We start from the raw sequence: 17,325 nt of genomic DNA on the forward strand, positions 1-17,325 counted from the left end.
GCTTTATTTTCGCCATGTTCAAAGGGTTAACCAGTGCCTTTGCAACCGAAGAAAGGTTGTAAGCCAAGTTAATAATAATCTCTTTGCAGCATGCATATGGCAAGCAGAAAGAAATTGCCTTGCCAATGAAAACAAGCGTACGGGTGATAACTTTGTTCAGGGGCACCACCTCAATATAACGAACTTCAATATAATGAAATTCTCGATAAAGCAAAGTATTTAACTTTTTGTAACCTCTTGTACATAGAACACCATGTATTAAACACCTCAATATAACGTGTATGCAATTTCAATATAACAAAGGTCACTGCCACCACAAAGGAATGCAGAGACAAAAACTTCCGCCGATGCAAATGGTCAGGTGATTGAATTACATGTGGCTGCTTGCAAACACACCTCAAATCGCGCACTGCGCGCTGGCTGAAGGAGCCACATTGTGTTCTGTATAAAATCCAAGTGTGATAAGATCCTATCGTGCCCTGTGCACTGCGTGCTTTAGGTGTGAGTGAAAGTGTGGAGGGTGAGACAAGAAAGATGGTGGCTTCACATGGCTGTAAGTGCGGCTGAGCGCACATGTAGCCGCGCACCCTCCTTTAGAGGTAATCTGCCACGTGTGCAAAGAGTGGGCGTGTCGAGGTGGCATGGCACCAATCTAAGCTGTCTTACCGCGCATTCAGTATTGGAGGTTTTTTTAATCTCAAGTTTTGGTAGCCCGTTGCAGCGAGAGGCAGAACAAGCATTGGCTCCCCGCTGCTGGCACTTTTCACGATAGTGTCACTCCAGTGTTGGCAATGCTACCAGCTGCGGGGGCAGAGCGCAAGCAAAAGCGTGGCTGGCTTTGCTCAATTCGTACCGCCAAGAAGATATCGTTGATGTACATGCATGAAACTATCATTCGTTGCCGACTCTGAAATTTATCAAAATGATTGGTTTTCTCATTGAAATTTGCTTTCTTTGATTTCCCAATAATTTGGAAAATTTTGCGGCCCCTTTCTGAAAAGAAAAATTGATCGGCGACTGTACTTATTTGCATAAAAGGTTGAAGTTTGATAGAATGAAATTTCAATACAACGAAGAAAATTGCCGATTTTAAGGCTTTCGTTATGTCTAGGTTTAACTGTACTTACATATGTGCCTCAAAAATTGACATCGTACAGTGTCCTCAGTCGTCGTACAATGGTTCTACTGAGCAAGTGGTGGCACCATGACAAAGTCTGAATAATCGAACAGCTCCAAAACATCAGCCGCCGACAGTAAATTACTAAATGCCACTTGCCTCAGCAAAGCCTGAGGGCGAGAACTATTCCTTTTGTGGCTAGCAATAATAAATTACCCACCTTTGGTTCATCATAGGTTGGAGTTTCTAGCTCCATGTCTTGGTCATTTTCTTCCAAGGTTGGAGGGTCCCATTGTGTTTCTCTGCAAAGAAAGGTTCCTTTAATTCATCGGTTAAACCTTATATAGAATAGTTACTATATTAATTAGTACTTCTACTATCACAGCAGGCATTCACAGCACAAAGGAGTTTGTGACAAATAATGGCATGCAAATATGAAATAAAAAGGTTCTAGCAGGCACAACAGAGGGTTTAATATGTGTACGTCAAAAAAAAAAAAAAAAAAAAAAAAAAAAAAAAAAAAAAAAAAGAAAAAAAAAAGAAAAGAAAAGAAAAAAAAGAGAGAGAGAGAGAGAGAGAGAGAGAGAGAGAGAGAGAGAGAGAGAGAGAGAGAAAGTTAAATAGTCAGGTGCTAGACAATGTTAAACACTTAGCTCCTTCTGCGGCACTGCGGTCACAACATTTACATGACATATAGTTACCGTGACAAAACGTCATGGTAATCAAGAAAAGAAAGCGGAATATCACATCAAATATAAAACAATTTTTCAGAAAAATTCAATGCTTATAAGTAGTGGGCAAAATTATATGGTGTTGCGCATGCTCAGGGGTCTTTTAGTATTGCATAACAAGAATATACTACAAAGAAAACAGCATAGTTACGGTCGATCGAAAAAGTTTGCGGACCATGGGATCTCAGAAAACATTGGATTTCCGAGTAGCTTGTACTTAACCCCCTTAAACCGCACCCGCGTAGTAGTTTCGTTTTAAAAGTGGTAAAATCGAATCCCCGACTAAACGGCCACCGAACATAATGAGTTTTGTATCCGCATAAACTGTACCAGCTTATTGCGTACGTATCAGTTAAAGGGACACTAAAGGTTACTATTAAGTCAACGTGGACTGTTGAAATACCATCACAGAAACCTCGAAACGCTTGTTTCGTGCCAAGGAGAGACTTATTTTAAGAGAAAATGCGTTCTGAAGCGTCCGCGTACCTCTAGCGCAGTTCAAATCTCCCGCCCTCCGATCGAGGAGTACTGACATCATGGTCTCATAGTGACGTTGCGCCATCGGTGAGTAGAACGGCCTCCGCAGACGGCGCTACGGCTTTTCTGCGCAAAACGCGAACGCGCGGCCAGAAACAGAGCCAAGACAGAGCCGACAGCAGAGCGAAAGCGGGAGTATGGTGGCTAGCGGAAGGAGAAACGAATTACGTCCCACGGCACACGGAGAGTCCGTTTTCGTTAAACTATAGGCTGCGGCGAGCTCGCAGCGTGGTCGGCGTGGTCTATGAGAAGCGACGAGCCTTTTCGCACTCGCAACAGGGCATAAAAATGTGCGAATCGACGCAAAACTCGGCCTAGAAACGTGCTTCGCCACAGCCAGGGCTCAATACGACCCAAGCTGGCACGACTCAGATGTCGTTTCCCGCACCGCCACCAGGCGCCGCCACTATACCTCAAACTCCAACGCAAGACGCCCATAAGCTGGTACAGTCGAACACGGATATATCGAACCCACATATATCGAATTATTGTCTGTATCGAACTCGTAAATTATCCCCTTGAAAATTCTGTGTTAAAGTATAGCAATCCGTACGTTTATATCGAACGATATTGTTACCCGCCATTGGATATATAGAACGCCGCGCGATCTCGGCACTCGCTGCACCCGTGAGCTCCGCGCCTCCCACGAAATGCTCGGAAAATGTGAGAGCGAGAGGGAGCGAGGCTCGGACTGTACTCCCGCTGCGCACGCTCTCCGACTTGCGGAACTGCTTTTTTTTTTTCTCTCTCTCAATGTCTCTCATCCTTCCCCCGCCTAACCATGGTGATCGGCTCGGAAAAGAGGAAAGAGGGCGCCGGCGGCCTCCTCCTTTTGCCCCTTTGTTTTTTTTTTCTTGTTGCTTTTTCACGAGTTTTGCTCAGCCAACCACAGCTCGTGCCTTTCGTACGTCGCAGTCGCCCTCGGAGGTGACCATCGCGAGCGGTTTGTTGGCGGAGGCTGCGCACGTGAATTCTTGTGTTTTGTGCGCGTTCTTGTGTTTCGTGTTCATTATTGTTTTGCGTGCGTCTCACGGCACGTGTGACTGAATCGTGGTGAGCTGACGCGGAAGCAATGGCCACAGCAAGCACAAGCAGCGTCAAGAAGCGCAAGAACCTGGACTTTGCGACAAAGCTGAAAGCCATTCAGCGTGTTGAGGCGGGCGAGAAAAGTGCGACGGTGGCAGACGACTTCGGGATTCCTCGGAGCACTCTAAGCACCTTGTTAAAAAACAAGGCGGACATAAAGTCGAAAGCGGCGGAGCAACGAACGTCGGGAGCTTGTCGTGTGCGCGCTCCTGCCCACGAGAAAGTTGAAAAGGCCCTCTATGCGTGGTTTTTAGAGGTGCGGGCTAAAAACATTCCGGTGGATGGCCCAATGCTAATGGCTAAAGCTAAATGGTTTGCCGCTGCACTCGGTGATGACAACTTCGCCGACAATACAGGGTGGCTGCAGAGGTTTAAGAACCGCCATAAGATAGTTGGCAAAACCATTTCTGGGGAAAGCGGAGCCGTCATCAGCCAGGATATCCAGCAGTGGATTTCGAACGAATGGCCGGAAATTTGCGCGAAGTTTTCACCCGCGGAAATCTTCAACGCCGACGAGACCGGGTTGTTTTGGCAGATGCTGCCAAGCAAGACGCTCGACGTCCGGGGCAGCACGTGTCACGGGGGCAAGATGAGCAAAGTCCGCGTGAGCGTTCTGCTCGCTGCAAACATGGACGGCTCTCAAAAGCTCCAGCCCTTTGTGATCGGCAAAGCAAGGGCACCGCGCTGCTTCAAAAACTGTAAGCAGCTCCCCGTTCGCTATGCCTTCAATAAGAAGGCGTGGATGACGCGTCAGCTGTTTATAGAATGGCTGCAAGCGTGGGACGCCGAACTGGGCAAGTCGGGGCGTCACGCTTGCCTTCTCGTAGATAATTGCTCGGCCCATCACACCACCTGCGAGCTCAAAAACATCGCGCTCAAGTTTCTGCCGGCAAACACGACAGCGAAGTTGCAGCCGCTCGACCAGGGCATCATTAAGTCGTTCAAAGTCGGCTACAGGAGGCGACTCATTGATAGGCTTTTGGTGAACCTCCGCATGGGCACCGAGCTTAAGGTTGACCTGCTGGGGGCCATTCAAATGATGACGGGCGCCTGGAGAGACGTGAAGCAGGATACCGTGGCCAACTGCTTCCGGAAGGCAGGCCTCGTGACGGCCAAACTTCCCGAAACCTGCGAAGACGGCGACAGCGACAACGAGTGCATGGACGACGCGTTTCGCGAGTTGTCGTCCCTTTTCCCGGCTGCCGTTCCAGCCGAAGTGTCTGCTGACGATTTTGTGAACGTTGACAGCAATGTTCAGGCTGTTGCGAGCCTCGCCGACGAGGACATTGTAGCTGCAGTCGCAGGGACCCAGGCCGACAGCTCGAGTGGCGACGAAGATCGTCCGGACGAGGGGGCGGCTACACGCTCGTACTCCGCCGCTGAAGTGGCGGCCGCGTTCAGCTTGATTCGCCGTTGTTGCGGCGACATGGAAGGAACCGGGCTTTCGCACCTGAACAGCCTCGATAAGATCGAGGCTGGCGTCTTCAATTTCATTTGCAAGGCGAAGAAGCAGACCAACATAAGCGATTTTTTTTCACGCAAATAAAGCATTGCGTTGCGTCGTGTGTGCGGAAATAGTTGTCATTCTTGAATGCGCCGATCGGTAGGTCATCGTCCGCCACAGGTAGTCTCTGGGCCTGTATTTTTTTATATCGAATTTTTAATATATCGAATTAATTCGTGATCCCCTTCGAGTTCGATATATCCGTGTTCGACTGTACTTCATTCTATGACGCTAACTTCGACGCTCGTCGCAATGGACCCTGACACCGACAGATTGGCTCGCGATGGTGGGCTCAACTTCAGCGATTTGAGCACCGACGAGCGCGACCTGCTGCTGAGGGCTCGCACTGCCGGCGTCGTTGCGTACTACGGCGGCCTCGACACCGGCTCTCCGGAGCGGGAAAGCAACGAGGGCTTCCCACGACATCACATGGACGTGGCATTCTCGCTGCTTGTTCCAAATGAAAGTTTCGCGAGCCAGCAGAACCCTCACAGCACGACGCGATAACGAAACTACTGAAACTCCAAAGCGTGCGCGGCGCAGAGTCGAGCGCGCAGAGTCGAGCTAAAACGAAACCTTTCGATCACCCATACTACAGAAGGGTAACATGAAAATGATATTTTTTCTTAGAATCGAATAGACGTAGACAAGCAACATTTTTTTCCGTCTTATAATCGAATGAAATGATATTTTTAATACGAGTAGTTGAGTATTAGTAACACAAATTATGAGGAGTTCTTTCGTCATCGGGCTAGTACCGGAATGTCGCTGGGGGGTCTCAAATCGTGTCATGCATTTACCTCAATTTCTCGGTTACTAAAGCTATGTTCGTGATTATATTGACGCCTTAGACTTTCTAGAACATTGCTCTACCACTTTAACTTGAGTTTCTGGTAACCTTTAGTGTCCCTTTAAAACGAAGTGTCTGCACTTTTCATAGCGCAATCATGGCGGTAGGTCAGCCAGGCAGAAGAACAAGCCTCAGAGGCCAGACTCCAAGCACAAAAGCAGAGGGCGGCGCTTGGAAGGGTGAAGCCACATTAACAGCAACCTAATTTCAGCGCCGAGCCAGAGAGCATTGTGGCTGGCTAGTGGTGGCCTGTGTTGTGGCGTCGTGCAAGCTAGGACTCGTGTCATGCCGAAGCTCGGACAAAAGCCGGGCCGCCCAGCATAAAAGAAAAATTGTACAGCGTTTGTGCTATTGAACATAGCACGAAGTCTGCTCTGGCGTGCAAGAGGGATCTACCGTTGACTATGGTGTGTGGCATTTGGAATGTGAAGGCGAAGATGCTCGGCAGTGCTGCTGGAACTGCGAAAAGACGTCAGCTACGAGGTTCAACTTTTCTCCATTGTTGCCTCTGTTATTGCCGAAGTTTCGCCTAACGCCAGTGATGAGGACGACACGGAAAGCGACAGCATGGACAATTCAGGCTAGACAGTGGCAGAAGTTGCACATTATGTCAGCCTCATGCAGGTGTTTGCTGAGAAGAGGGGGCTGGTGGAATTGCTGGCTTACAGCTTAAGGGAGTTTGTGGCCACTGTTGTCGCTGCTAGGCTGCCACGGCATCAAGCGAAAATAGACAGTTTTAGTTGGGCATCTGCAGCAGCTCTGCATATGGAGCAAATCCGCGGAAGCTTCAGTGCAGATGTGCGGTAGGCAGGAGCAAGCACAGTATCTTGTGTGCGCCTGCAGCTTTCCCAAAGCTGCGTAACGTCCGCTGCGGGCTCAGTGGGCTTTGCGGGACGTTCTCGCGTGTCCATGAGAGCACATTTTTCGAGTCTAATATTTTTCGAGTGTAATAAGTCTGAACTATTGAATGCCCTAAAAAAAAAAAAAGAATGTATCTGAAAAGGCTCATTTTATTTGCGTTTTAAGGCCCCTGCGCAAGGAAGTGGTTGATACACAGCTGCATGCACTTCCACTTGCGTGCAACCAAGTCCACCTGTATTTCTGCCAGTTTTGTATTCTCTTTGTAAGCCAATGCAAGGACTGCAAAAGCTGGAGTCAGATCTGCATGTGAAGGCTCCGGTGCACACTGTGCATCATCATCATCAAAGTTAGAGCTGCAGTTTGATGGTGGGAGAACTTGCTCAATTGTTTCGTCATCGTTCAGTTCGGGACACGACAACAATGTGCTGTTGACGTCTGCAAAGTCTTCAAATGTAACGGCAGCAGGAATTGGTGGACCGCAGCCTAGCAGGTCATCAATCATGTCCGCATTTGAGCTCGTTGTGGTAGGCGGCAGGCAGTTCAGCCTCTTCAGTTGTGGAGCTGGACTCATTCGGAGTGCGAGGGTACCGTTGGTACCTATTGACGCAGACTGTCAATATGGTCACAAGAAATACTTATTGGAGCCAGCAGAGCCCTGTCTCGAACGCAAACTAAACAAACAAGCACATAATAGTGGAACACTGTCCGAAAGGCCAGAATGACTAGAGCAGGCTGTGCGCAGGGCTGCTACAATACAATGTCATGATCGCAACGTTGATGCAACCTACAATTCAGGCAAAGCCTCCAAGATTGGAATTTCAGTTAAATCTCTGAGGTGTAGTACTGTGACCAACGCAAGGCCTCATAGATTACCACCTGATGTGTAATCTTGGAGGCCATACTTGATATGTCGTATCTCTGAGGCCATTGTTGATGTCACGTTGAGGTTGGCAGAGGAGATAATGGTGGCAGAGTCAATGTATGCTACAGCCATGATCAGAGACCGGATAATCGAGTGTAGAGCTGGCGGCTGTCCGCAATATTGGTCGTCTTTACTCATTAAGCCGAGACCACAGGTACGCTCGCAGACGCGCGCAAGCTTGTGTCTGCGCGCCTCGCGCCTGCCTCGCCTGCCACGTCTCGCAAGGAATGGTGGTTTACATCCGCAAAGAGGCGCGACAGTGCGCGCTCACTGGGCTCACTCACAGCAGACGCCGCTTCGTACTTTGTTACTGACAGTTTTTCAAAATGCTTAGATGTCTATAAATGTAATTATTATATGTTTATAGCTGTTAGATCAACACAAAAAGGAAAGAAGCACTTTCTTGTGTGATATAAATCTGCTTCACTGAGAGTTTAACGTTCCGCGCCTTAGCTGCGTACATACAGTAGAACCCCGCTGTTACGTTCCTCACTGCTGCGTTTTCCCGGCTGCTACGTTGTTTTCATCCGGTCCCGGCATAGCTTCCATAGGATCCAATGTATAAGGAACCCCGCTGTTACGTCGTAGCTGTGAAAACGTTCCCGCATGATACGTCGCAACTTAGCACTCCGAGCTCGCCTGGGCTGAATTAGGCAACGCCACGGAGGAAGGAAACTAAGGAGAGGCCCTGACGTCACTCTTTGTGAAGCAAAAGTGAAGCCGGAAGTTGGCGTTGCTCATGGCGATGCTCCGCCTTTTGGGCCACCCTCCTCTCTTGTGTAAATCTTTCGCGAAACCACGCCGCGCTGCGCGTGGTTTCGTGCGCTCGCGCAATATCCGGCAGAGCACGGTGCAGGTAACACAGCGCAACAAGACACGGTGACTAACGCAAACCCGCCCACACAGAGCTTTTGCCACGGCATGAAACCTACCAGAGCAACACGTGTGAGCGCTCAAAACCATAACAACGCCGCCATTGTGGCCCAAAAGGCGTGGCCATACAACAAAAAAAAAAAAAAAAAAAAAAAAAGAAAAAAAAAAAAAAAGCAGCAAAAAATGAGAACCTACTACGTCATTTCCGCCACACTTTTCTTCTAGCGCGCGGAGCGGGTAGGGCCTCTCCTTAGTTTCCTTCCTCCGTGGGCAACGCGCTCCAGCCGCCATTTTGGCTTTTGACAAGTTTTGGCTGGGCTTGGCCGGGCTTGGCTATGGAACTGGCTGCAAGAAGCCGCACGCCAGTTCGAGAGGCCGCCACTAAGTGGTCATTCGTGAAAAATGCTCTCACTATCATCACTGTGATTAGGGTCACCGCACGGTTGTTGGACGCATAGAGTTTCCTACAAAATTACTCTATGGTTGGACGGGTTGACTCACGGAGGAAGGAAACTCGGGAGAGGCCCTCACGTCACTCTTTGTGAAGCAAAAGTGAAACCGGAAGTTGGCGTTGCTCGTGGCGTTGCTCCGCCTATCGGGCCAGCTCTCCTCTCTTGTTTACATTTCTCCCACGGCGCGCCGCGCGCAACCGGGCTGCTCGGACGCGCGCGCTCCGCAGCAATACTAAACAATCGTTAGCAGGTTAGCATGATTACGCCAAAGAGGGCAAAATTTCCCGCGGATATTCCTTTGTCCGTTGCCATTGCCGTGGCGCGGTGACGACGAGGAGCACGAGCCGCATGATGCCGGGGAGTGGCCAAATCCTAGCTTTGGAGAAGCCGTCGAGGCTCTAGACCTCCTCCGCAGGTACGTCGCACCTCACAGCGACGCTGACAGCAATGCGGCCTTCCAGGCTATTGAGAAACGTGTGGCGATTTCTAGCGAGCGAAAGAAACGGCAAGCCATCATTCTAGACTTTTTTAAGTCCTAAGCGCACTCTGTGGAAATAAATTGTCTATAGTTGAAGCTGCCCTTTTTTTCATTCATTTTCGGAGCTTTCCTCACTGTTGCGTTTTCCCGGCTGTTACGTTTTTTTTCCCCGGTCCGGTGAAAAACGTATGAACGGGGTTCCACTGTAATGGTAACAGCGCGAACAAGATGACGGAGTGAAAGGACACAGGACAAGCACTGATGACGAACGCTCCGTCGTCTTGGTCGTGCTGTTAGCATTACGAATGTATACCAACTTGCCCAACTTTCCACTTTAATACGTAGCTGCATAGTCAGGCGCGCCGACGTGAGGCAACCCAAGTGCGCAATAACAGGGAGGAGCTGTTCCCCAAGATCACGCTGCGCTTCGACGTGTACGAGCCATGCTGCACCATCTGTGCATGCGTGGGCGCGCGTCCGCATGCGTATGTGTGGTCTGGGCTTTAAGTCTATGGGGCCATTGGCGGTGCTGCGACGCTGTCCAATTTATTGGTCGGCGACTGTACAGTTAAATCTCGATATGAAGAACTTCAGTATAACGAACTTCAATATAACGAAGTATTTAACTTTTCATAACTTTTTGTACATAGAATACCACGCATTTAGAACCGCAATACCACGAAGTGTGTTTGTACGAGATTTCAATGTAACAAAATTTTGCTGCCACCACAAGGAAATGTCGAGACAATATGGGCCAAACAATGAAATCTTCCTTACCTCAGTAAGGAAGCCTTCATTGCGGTGAGGCCACCTTACCGTATTTACACGACTGTAAGTCGACCCCTTTTTTAAAATTTGAAAGTCTGAAGTTGGGGGGTTGACTTACAATCGAAACCAAAACATGGCCCCGCCAGAAAAAGCGATACCAACGAGAGCTACAACGTAGTTGCAATTTTATGTTTGCTATGTGGCCCTACCCGTACCTTTTCGCTATCCCGCATGTTTGTTCGCTTTTCGGAAGGGTTTTTCAACATTTTTGAGAGTCTTCCAGTGCATGCAACACTCATGGGGGGTGTCGATAGTTGATGGAAGCGCCGCTGTTCCAATTTGCGGCGGCACCCTCAGAACGGCGGCGCTTGCGGGGAGTATCGGTAGTTCATGGAAGAGCAGACACCGCTCGCGGGTTTCTCTTTCTCTGTTTAAAGGCATTGGTATTGGTTTGACCAACTTTTTGACGCACTCCACTTGACTGCCGGCTACGTGCTACTTCTATGCTTCCCCAGTCGTCATGAGTGCTGCAGGCCCACTAATCGTTCGGCACTCGTTCACAGCAGCGTTCAAGAGGGCTGCCATCCTTTAAGCCGAAGAAACAAATCACTGCGCAGCGGGCCGCAATTTCGATGTTTCTAACCGGGTGTTGCGAGAGTGGCGACTGCAGCGAAGCGAAATTTTCCCCCTGTGGCGGCAAGTGAGAAATTTCCCACGTGCCGAAGTCTGGACGCTTTCCGGAGCTGTAGGCTAAGCTTGCGGCGTACGTTGCTGAAATGTATGATCGGTCCCTGCCATTGAAGTGCGACGTGGTCATGAAACAAGCCCGGACCTTCGCCTTAATTTTAAGGTTCTGCTCCGCCGCGAGTGCAACGAGTGGCTTGCGGCAGAAGACTGCGAAATTACGCCAACAGGACCTGTCAAAAGAGCCTCCCTGACGGCTGCGTGTGGTTGGGTGCATTTGGCGTGGGCTGCTGTTCTGCAAGATGTCCTGGTGCGGTCGTTTGCCAAATTTGAAATTTCGCTGGACCACGACGCGCTGTGGGACCACAGCAACGATGACGATGGCAGCACTAGTGAAGACGAGTAGTCCAGTGACCATGCCAGCTACTAATAAATTTTCGTTATCGAATGCGCCCTCGGGCTTTTTTTTTTTTTTTTTTCGGTCAAGCGATATGGGGGGGGGGGGGGGGTCGACTTACATTCGAGTCAACTTACAATCGTGTAAATACGGTATGTCACTCTGAAAGCTTCCTTACTGAGGGGCCTTCAGTGAAGGTTTCCTTGGTGCGTCCTCAGCATAAGGTAGGTCCAAAGCTACCTTCATGCATCCGTAAGCCGCTACTGGGCATGAACGAGCGCTTCATCTCACTGCTTAGCCAAGTGATGTTTGCTTACGCATGTGCGCTGTCACCCGCCTGCGGAGAAGCGCGAGCACGGTACCTCTTACCAGGCATGTTCGTTTCAGTCGCACGTTTGGCATGAGTGGCGTTCCTAAGCATGGCACGACGTCGGCGCGCCAGCGTTGCTGGGGCACATCAAGTTTTGCACTATAATGTGGTACTTTTTTGCGTTTAGTGAACAAAACTAGAAGAAAGCGTGCACACGTCTCTATATTAGCACTACAATTTAAAAATGATGCGATGATACAACATCTTTTTATTGAATAATGGTGTTCGCCTAAAGCTTTTAAGGGGGGACGCAGGTCTTTAGGACCAAGAAATCACGAAAAAAAATTGTTTTTTCAATTTTTTTAAATATTTTTAATTATCGCAGTCCCTTCCACCCATAGCTGAAGTTTTGGGCTTTTGAGACGGGTAGTTTTAAAGAAATTATCAAATAAAAGAGTGAAGTCAACGTGGTTTCTCACGAAAACATAGCAAAAAACGCTCATATTCAGCGGCGTCGCATTTCATAGCCGTCTTCCATTACACGGCCATCTTGGCCTCGTTTGAAAGAGCGATCCTTCAGCTCTTTTTCCTGCCACAGATGAGCCTCATGTGTTGCGTCAATGCAGATAAAAGTGCAAAAAAGTAAAGAAAGAATGACAGCCCGTCATTGGCTGCTTGTGATCATGTGCCGAAATGGAGGCTTCTCATTAGCCCGCGCGGCGCGCGTCAAGTTCAGCCGCATGCCCGCCCATATCGTTTGCGCGTGCCGCCATTTTGAGAGCGGATAAAGACGTGCGTGAACGTGCAATATGCTGCCATATTGGAAGTACCGCACCGTCCACAGGTTTGGGAAAAGCGCAGGAAATGCGTTAAAAGGCTAGCGGACTCCTTCGTTTCGCTGACGTTAACGTCGGGCAACGGCGCGCTATCAGAAGATGAATCGGTGCACGAGACGACGTCGGGCGAGTCCGCGATACCCGCTGCCAGCTCCCTTGGAAGTGGCGGCCAGGAACAGCGACAGATATTTGGCACAACGATCCTCAGTGATCAGCTCCGACAAACGGCGGACGGAAAAACTGATTTATCGTCTGTCTCGGCCACCGAGCGGAAGCTGTGGACGCTCGCAACGACGCGCTACAACATGGGCCCGTCGACATCGATATTGTCAACAAACTGCTTTGCAAGACAATGTACCAGAAGTGCGGAGGCAATAGTGTGTTTCGATCTCCAGAGGTGCAAATGATTACGGTATCGCGGTGCAATTGAGCCTGGAATGCATCTTTTGCGGCTGTTTGGAAACGAAATAGAGCTCAAGGCACATGTCGGGAAAGGCAAAATCTAACCCGTTTGAGATGAACATTCTTGCGGCCTGTGCCGTTCAAAGTACCGGGAATGGGCAAACAGTGCTGAACGACTTGCTTTCAGCTATGGCAATATCCCATAGAGGCCTGCACCACAGGACGTTCCAAGGACACTTGAAGGGAAGACTGAACCCAGCTTAAGAAAGAATGGTATGAAATACATTAAAATAAGCTTTAGATTTGAGACCGGTACATAAAACTACAGTCAACGACCGATTTTTCGGACCCTCTAGGGAACGTAAAAACGTCCGAAAATTCAGGCAGTCCGAAAAAATGAATGCATGCAAAAACACGCACTTTTTCTTTTTTTATCGGATTTTGACGTAAAGGGCAAAGTACTAGGCTTCCGAAACCCTGCCAAAGCATCAGTGAAGTGGCTATAAAAAGAGGCGTTCAAAAACTGTGTATGCAGCCGACTGCCGGTTTATTATTTATTTATTTATTTTATTTATTTATTGATACTGTCAGCCCATGACGGGCTATTACAGGAGTGGATGTAACATACATAAACAGAAGTACATTAGTGCGATTGAACAATGCACTAAAAAAATTTAAAAAATGAAGTAGCACTGCTGATATGAAACACATTAACAATATAAATACAGAGCACATTTTGACTTATTATGTCACAATATTACTACAGAACATCAGGGTACATTGCATCGTCGGGCAGCCGGTGTTATTGCTGCAGTGGCTTAAAGAACTTGTTGATTGTTGTTTGGACGGCGTTCCGGTTGCACGCGATCATATTTGCCTCGATCTGAGCAAGGGTCATGTCAGCACTGTACACCGATGAAAGAGTCAACAGTGCACGCGTCAACTCGGCGCTTGTAGTCTGCGCAGGCATTGGCTCCTCATTTTCAACATCGGAGTCTTCTGAATCCCTCACAACCTGACGGACTATTTCCTCGTCAGTCAGTTCTGCGCAGAAGTCGAGCTCGTTGTCAGCGTCGACAAACTGTTCGAAAGTTATTTCCGTAGGTATGAAATGAATGAATGAATGAACTTTATTCCCCTTGTAAGAAAGGGGAGGAGACGGGGGGGGAGAGGTAGGTATGGAAACTCCAGCAGAGCGGAGGTCGTTGATCCCGTCGTCCATGGGCGCCGAACTCCTTGCTCACGCCAGCCTGGGATCGGCCGCTCACGACTTGCTTAATAATGGCAGTTTTCTTCTCCATTGTTAACCGACGGTACTGCTTTCCGCGCTTCGATGCCATCGGCGAGGACGACGAAGACGGAGTGGGGGCCATCCAAGGCAAGCGAAATCCTCAAGTTGTGAACAGTGGAGCTCGCTGACGAGCATCGAAGCACCTAGGCCTAGTGTCGCAGAGCACGCTTGCACAGCACAACCACACACCACGCTAGCCAAAACATGGCCAGCGTAAACAAACGAAATGGCGCCGCTCCGGAAACTCCGCCGAAGGCGGAAGTGCGGCGATAAACATAGCCAGCGTGGCCAGACCAAATTGGTGTGTGACGGCTAGATTAGGCTAGTTGTGGTTCAAAGCGGTGATATGCTACCGCTGCAAGTCGATTTCCTTCGCAAGGGCGCTGCGCGAGGAGCCAAAGGACCTTCCGTCGCGTCAAAAAGTCCGGAAAATTGGACGGCGGGGGGTTCGAGCGTCCGAAACTTCAGATGTCCTTATACATTGATTCTATGGGGCTCGTGGCGGTGCCGCGAAGACGTCCGAAATATCAGGCATGTCCGAAAATTTGGGCGTCCGAAAATTCAGTCGTTGACTGTACATAAACCTAAAAATTTTCATCAGTCTAGCTCAAATATTAAAGAAAATAATTAAAAACCCCACATATCCAACTTAAGAGATCCTCTCGAACCCAGGCATGCGGCAACAGTTCCTTGCATGAGGACAGGCGAAGCGAGCTTTCAAAATGCGCTTGCTTCCTCTATCGGTCTTTCACTGTAAGGAGGCCTCACGTAAGGTTAGGAAGCAGTCGAATGAGAGGAAAGTTTCATTGTTTGGGCCTAAATGGAAACATCCGTGGACGCAGATGGTCAAATGATTGAATTACAAGCGGCTGCTTCCAAACACGCCTCTCAAATTGCGCCCTGCATGTTGCAGGACTGCCGAAGTGGAGCCACATCATGTTCTGTATAAAGCCCAAGTGCGATAACATCCTATGGTGCCTTGAACACTGTGTACTTTGGGTGCGAGTGAAAGTGTGCGAGGGTAAGAGAAGAAAGATGGTGGCTTCACGAGTGCTACCTCCTCGTGCAAGCAAAGGAAAAGAGAGGAAGGGGAGCATGCTCGGCAGTAATGCGATTGCCCAATAATTTGGAAAATTGTGTGCCCCCTTTCCGCGTAAGAAAAATCGATCAGCGACTGTACTTATTTGCATGAAAGGTTGAATTTCAATAGAACGAAATTTCTATATAACTAAGCAAATTGCCAATTTTACCAGGCTCGTTATATCGAGGTTTAACTGTACCAGGCTGGGTTGTGAGGCTGCAGTTATGTTCAGCTCTTTCTCAGGTCCCATGGTCCATTAACTTATTTGGTCACAGAAATCAACTGTCTACTGTTATTAAACAGCCCCAAAGCTTACAGGTAGCATTTTTCTGTACACTTAACATTTCTTCCTGCCGCCTGCTCGTTTGTGAGCATACATGAGGTCACCATATCAACAAGGTAATCATAGCATTGAGCAGTGAAAAGGGGAGTGTGAAATGTTTTATTTTAAACGAATCAACAAATGTTGCCGCGAAACAATGCATGTAAGACGTCACAAAAAGACTACTATAAACTACCACCTGTCATTCTACTACATCAACCGAATGCCAAAAGACGTGGTCGTCTATTCAATTTATGTCGAGAGCAGCCATCGACACCACGATGTTAAAGTGATGTAGGCCGAAACTACTAGACGGTGCTGTTTATTTTCCGGTTTTGCTAAAACAGCCAATCTGCATGCGCTGTTGGCGGAGGCATAGCCAAGGCAACAGATTTGTAGAATGTGAATGTTTCAGAATACGGGCCCCGATTTCCAAGGTCCCTTTGTGCTTGCCGCCTGCTGTATAACAGCTTAGCTTCTGTGCTGGCTCACCTGGTAAGGGCATGGTAGTAGTAAACGTTGCCTTCTTCATCCTTGGCTGTCTTCCAGTGGGGAGGCAGCCGTCCACCTTTTTTGGTTGGAGTGCTGTCTTGCTGTGGCGGTGGACTGGACATACGGCCAGACGATGCTTCATTGTCTGGTGCCAACACCACTGGCTGCTGCTGTTGCTAAATGCAAAAAAAGAAGTGCAAAGGTTTATATTTGCTATTTTTGCAGCTCTACAGTTTTCATCAGCATATTTTTTTCTCCAGCAGTGGGCAATTATGAATTCACTTGTCAAACACTTGTCACTTGTGGCCTATTTTTGTTTTCCATTGCATGCAATATTGGTGCTTGGATGTGTTTCTCTACTTAACAATAAGGAGTTATGGCTAACTGCATAAAATTTTGCTATGATGTCACTCAAATTTTACACTGAATCATTCTGCAAAGGATGCCAGAAAAGCAGGCACATTTGGCAGTAGATGTGTCAAGTAAAAACACACAAGATTTTGAAGAGAAAAGAAGAAAGTGTGCTGTATGCTGGTGAGTGACCATTTGTTGTATCAAGCAAAGATAGCACTCAATGTATCGACAGCCATGAGGAGAGCCTGGATTTTCCATGGGCATTCAAGCATTCCACATGACATTTACCACTACTGCAGTTGATCACCAGCAGATTCCTTTGACGTTGCACAAGTCTACACAATATGTCACAGTGCACAATGGTACTAAGTTAGCTAGGGCAACACCAAATGGACCTGCACAACTGCTCCACTGTTTTCCCATTGGGTGTGCCAACGTGAACTAGAACAGCTGAGATGCTTTCATAGAAATAGGCTAAGATAGCTATATTAAAAAAAAATTAATTCTTGGGTTTTACGCGCTAATTTTCACCAGATAATTTTTGCATATAGCTAATATTGAAATGCGGCTCCGGTTGCCAGGATCAAACCTGCAAAAACTAAGGTGTTGCCACTTAAGAACTTTAACTGGAGTTGTATGTACAGTCTTTTCATTACAACAGACCCTGATAATTCGACAAAAAATGTCCATTGTATTCGAAGCCCTAATGTTTCACTTCAGAAACTTTGGTTGTGATGTATAAAGACGTTATTACAAAGAGTGAGTGACAAACATCCAAAGTAAAAAAACAACAACAACAAAAGAAGTAGCAGTTTCACCCAAGAGGCAAAATATCGATTGAGATAGCAAATTAGTAGACAGCTATGTGAAATAAAGATAGTAGTTTTATCGGCTGTATAAAGTTGTAGACATTCGCTTATTAACTAAATTAACAAGCACGTTGTGACGTGTGCACAGGTAAACATGTACATATCTCG

The 17,325-nt window shown here is 48.1% G+C and overlaps 1 protein-coding gene across 7 annotated transcripts in view; it reads right to left on the minus strand.

Annotated features, from left to right (window-relative positions):
• Set2 (SET domain containing 2) overlaps positions 1–17,325 on the minus strand; it is a 118,853-nt gene that overhangs the window by 7,674 nt on the left and 93,854 nt on the right. For all 7 annotated transcript variants that reach the window (XM_075680699.1, XM_075680697.1, XM_075680703.1 and 4 more), the window contains 2 exons: positions 15,995–16,170; positions 1,338–1,419 (listed from right to left, as the gene is read on the minus strand). In XM_075680699.1, the coding sequence (XP_075536814.1) occupies positions 1,338–1,419; positions 15,995–16,170 (258 nt within the window). The remainder of the gene's footprint in view (positions 1–1,337; positions 1,420–15,994; positions 16,171–17,325) is intronic.

The sequence above is a fragment of the Dermacentor variabilis genome, chromosome 2, assembly GCF_050947875.1.
Source record: "Dermacentor variabilis isolate Ectoservices chromosome 2, ASM5094787v1, whole genome shotgun sequence".
Lineage (NCBI taxonomy): Eukaryota > Metazoa > Arthropoda > Arachnida > Ixodida > Ixodidae > Dermacentor > Dermacentor variabilis.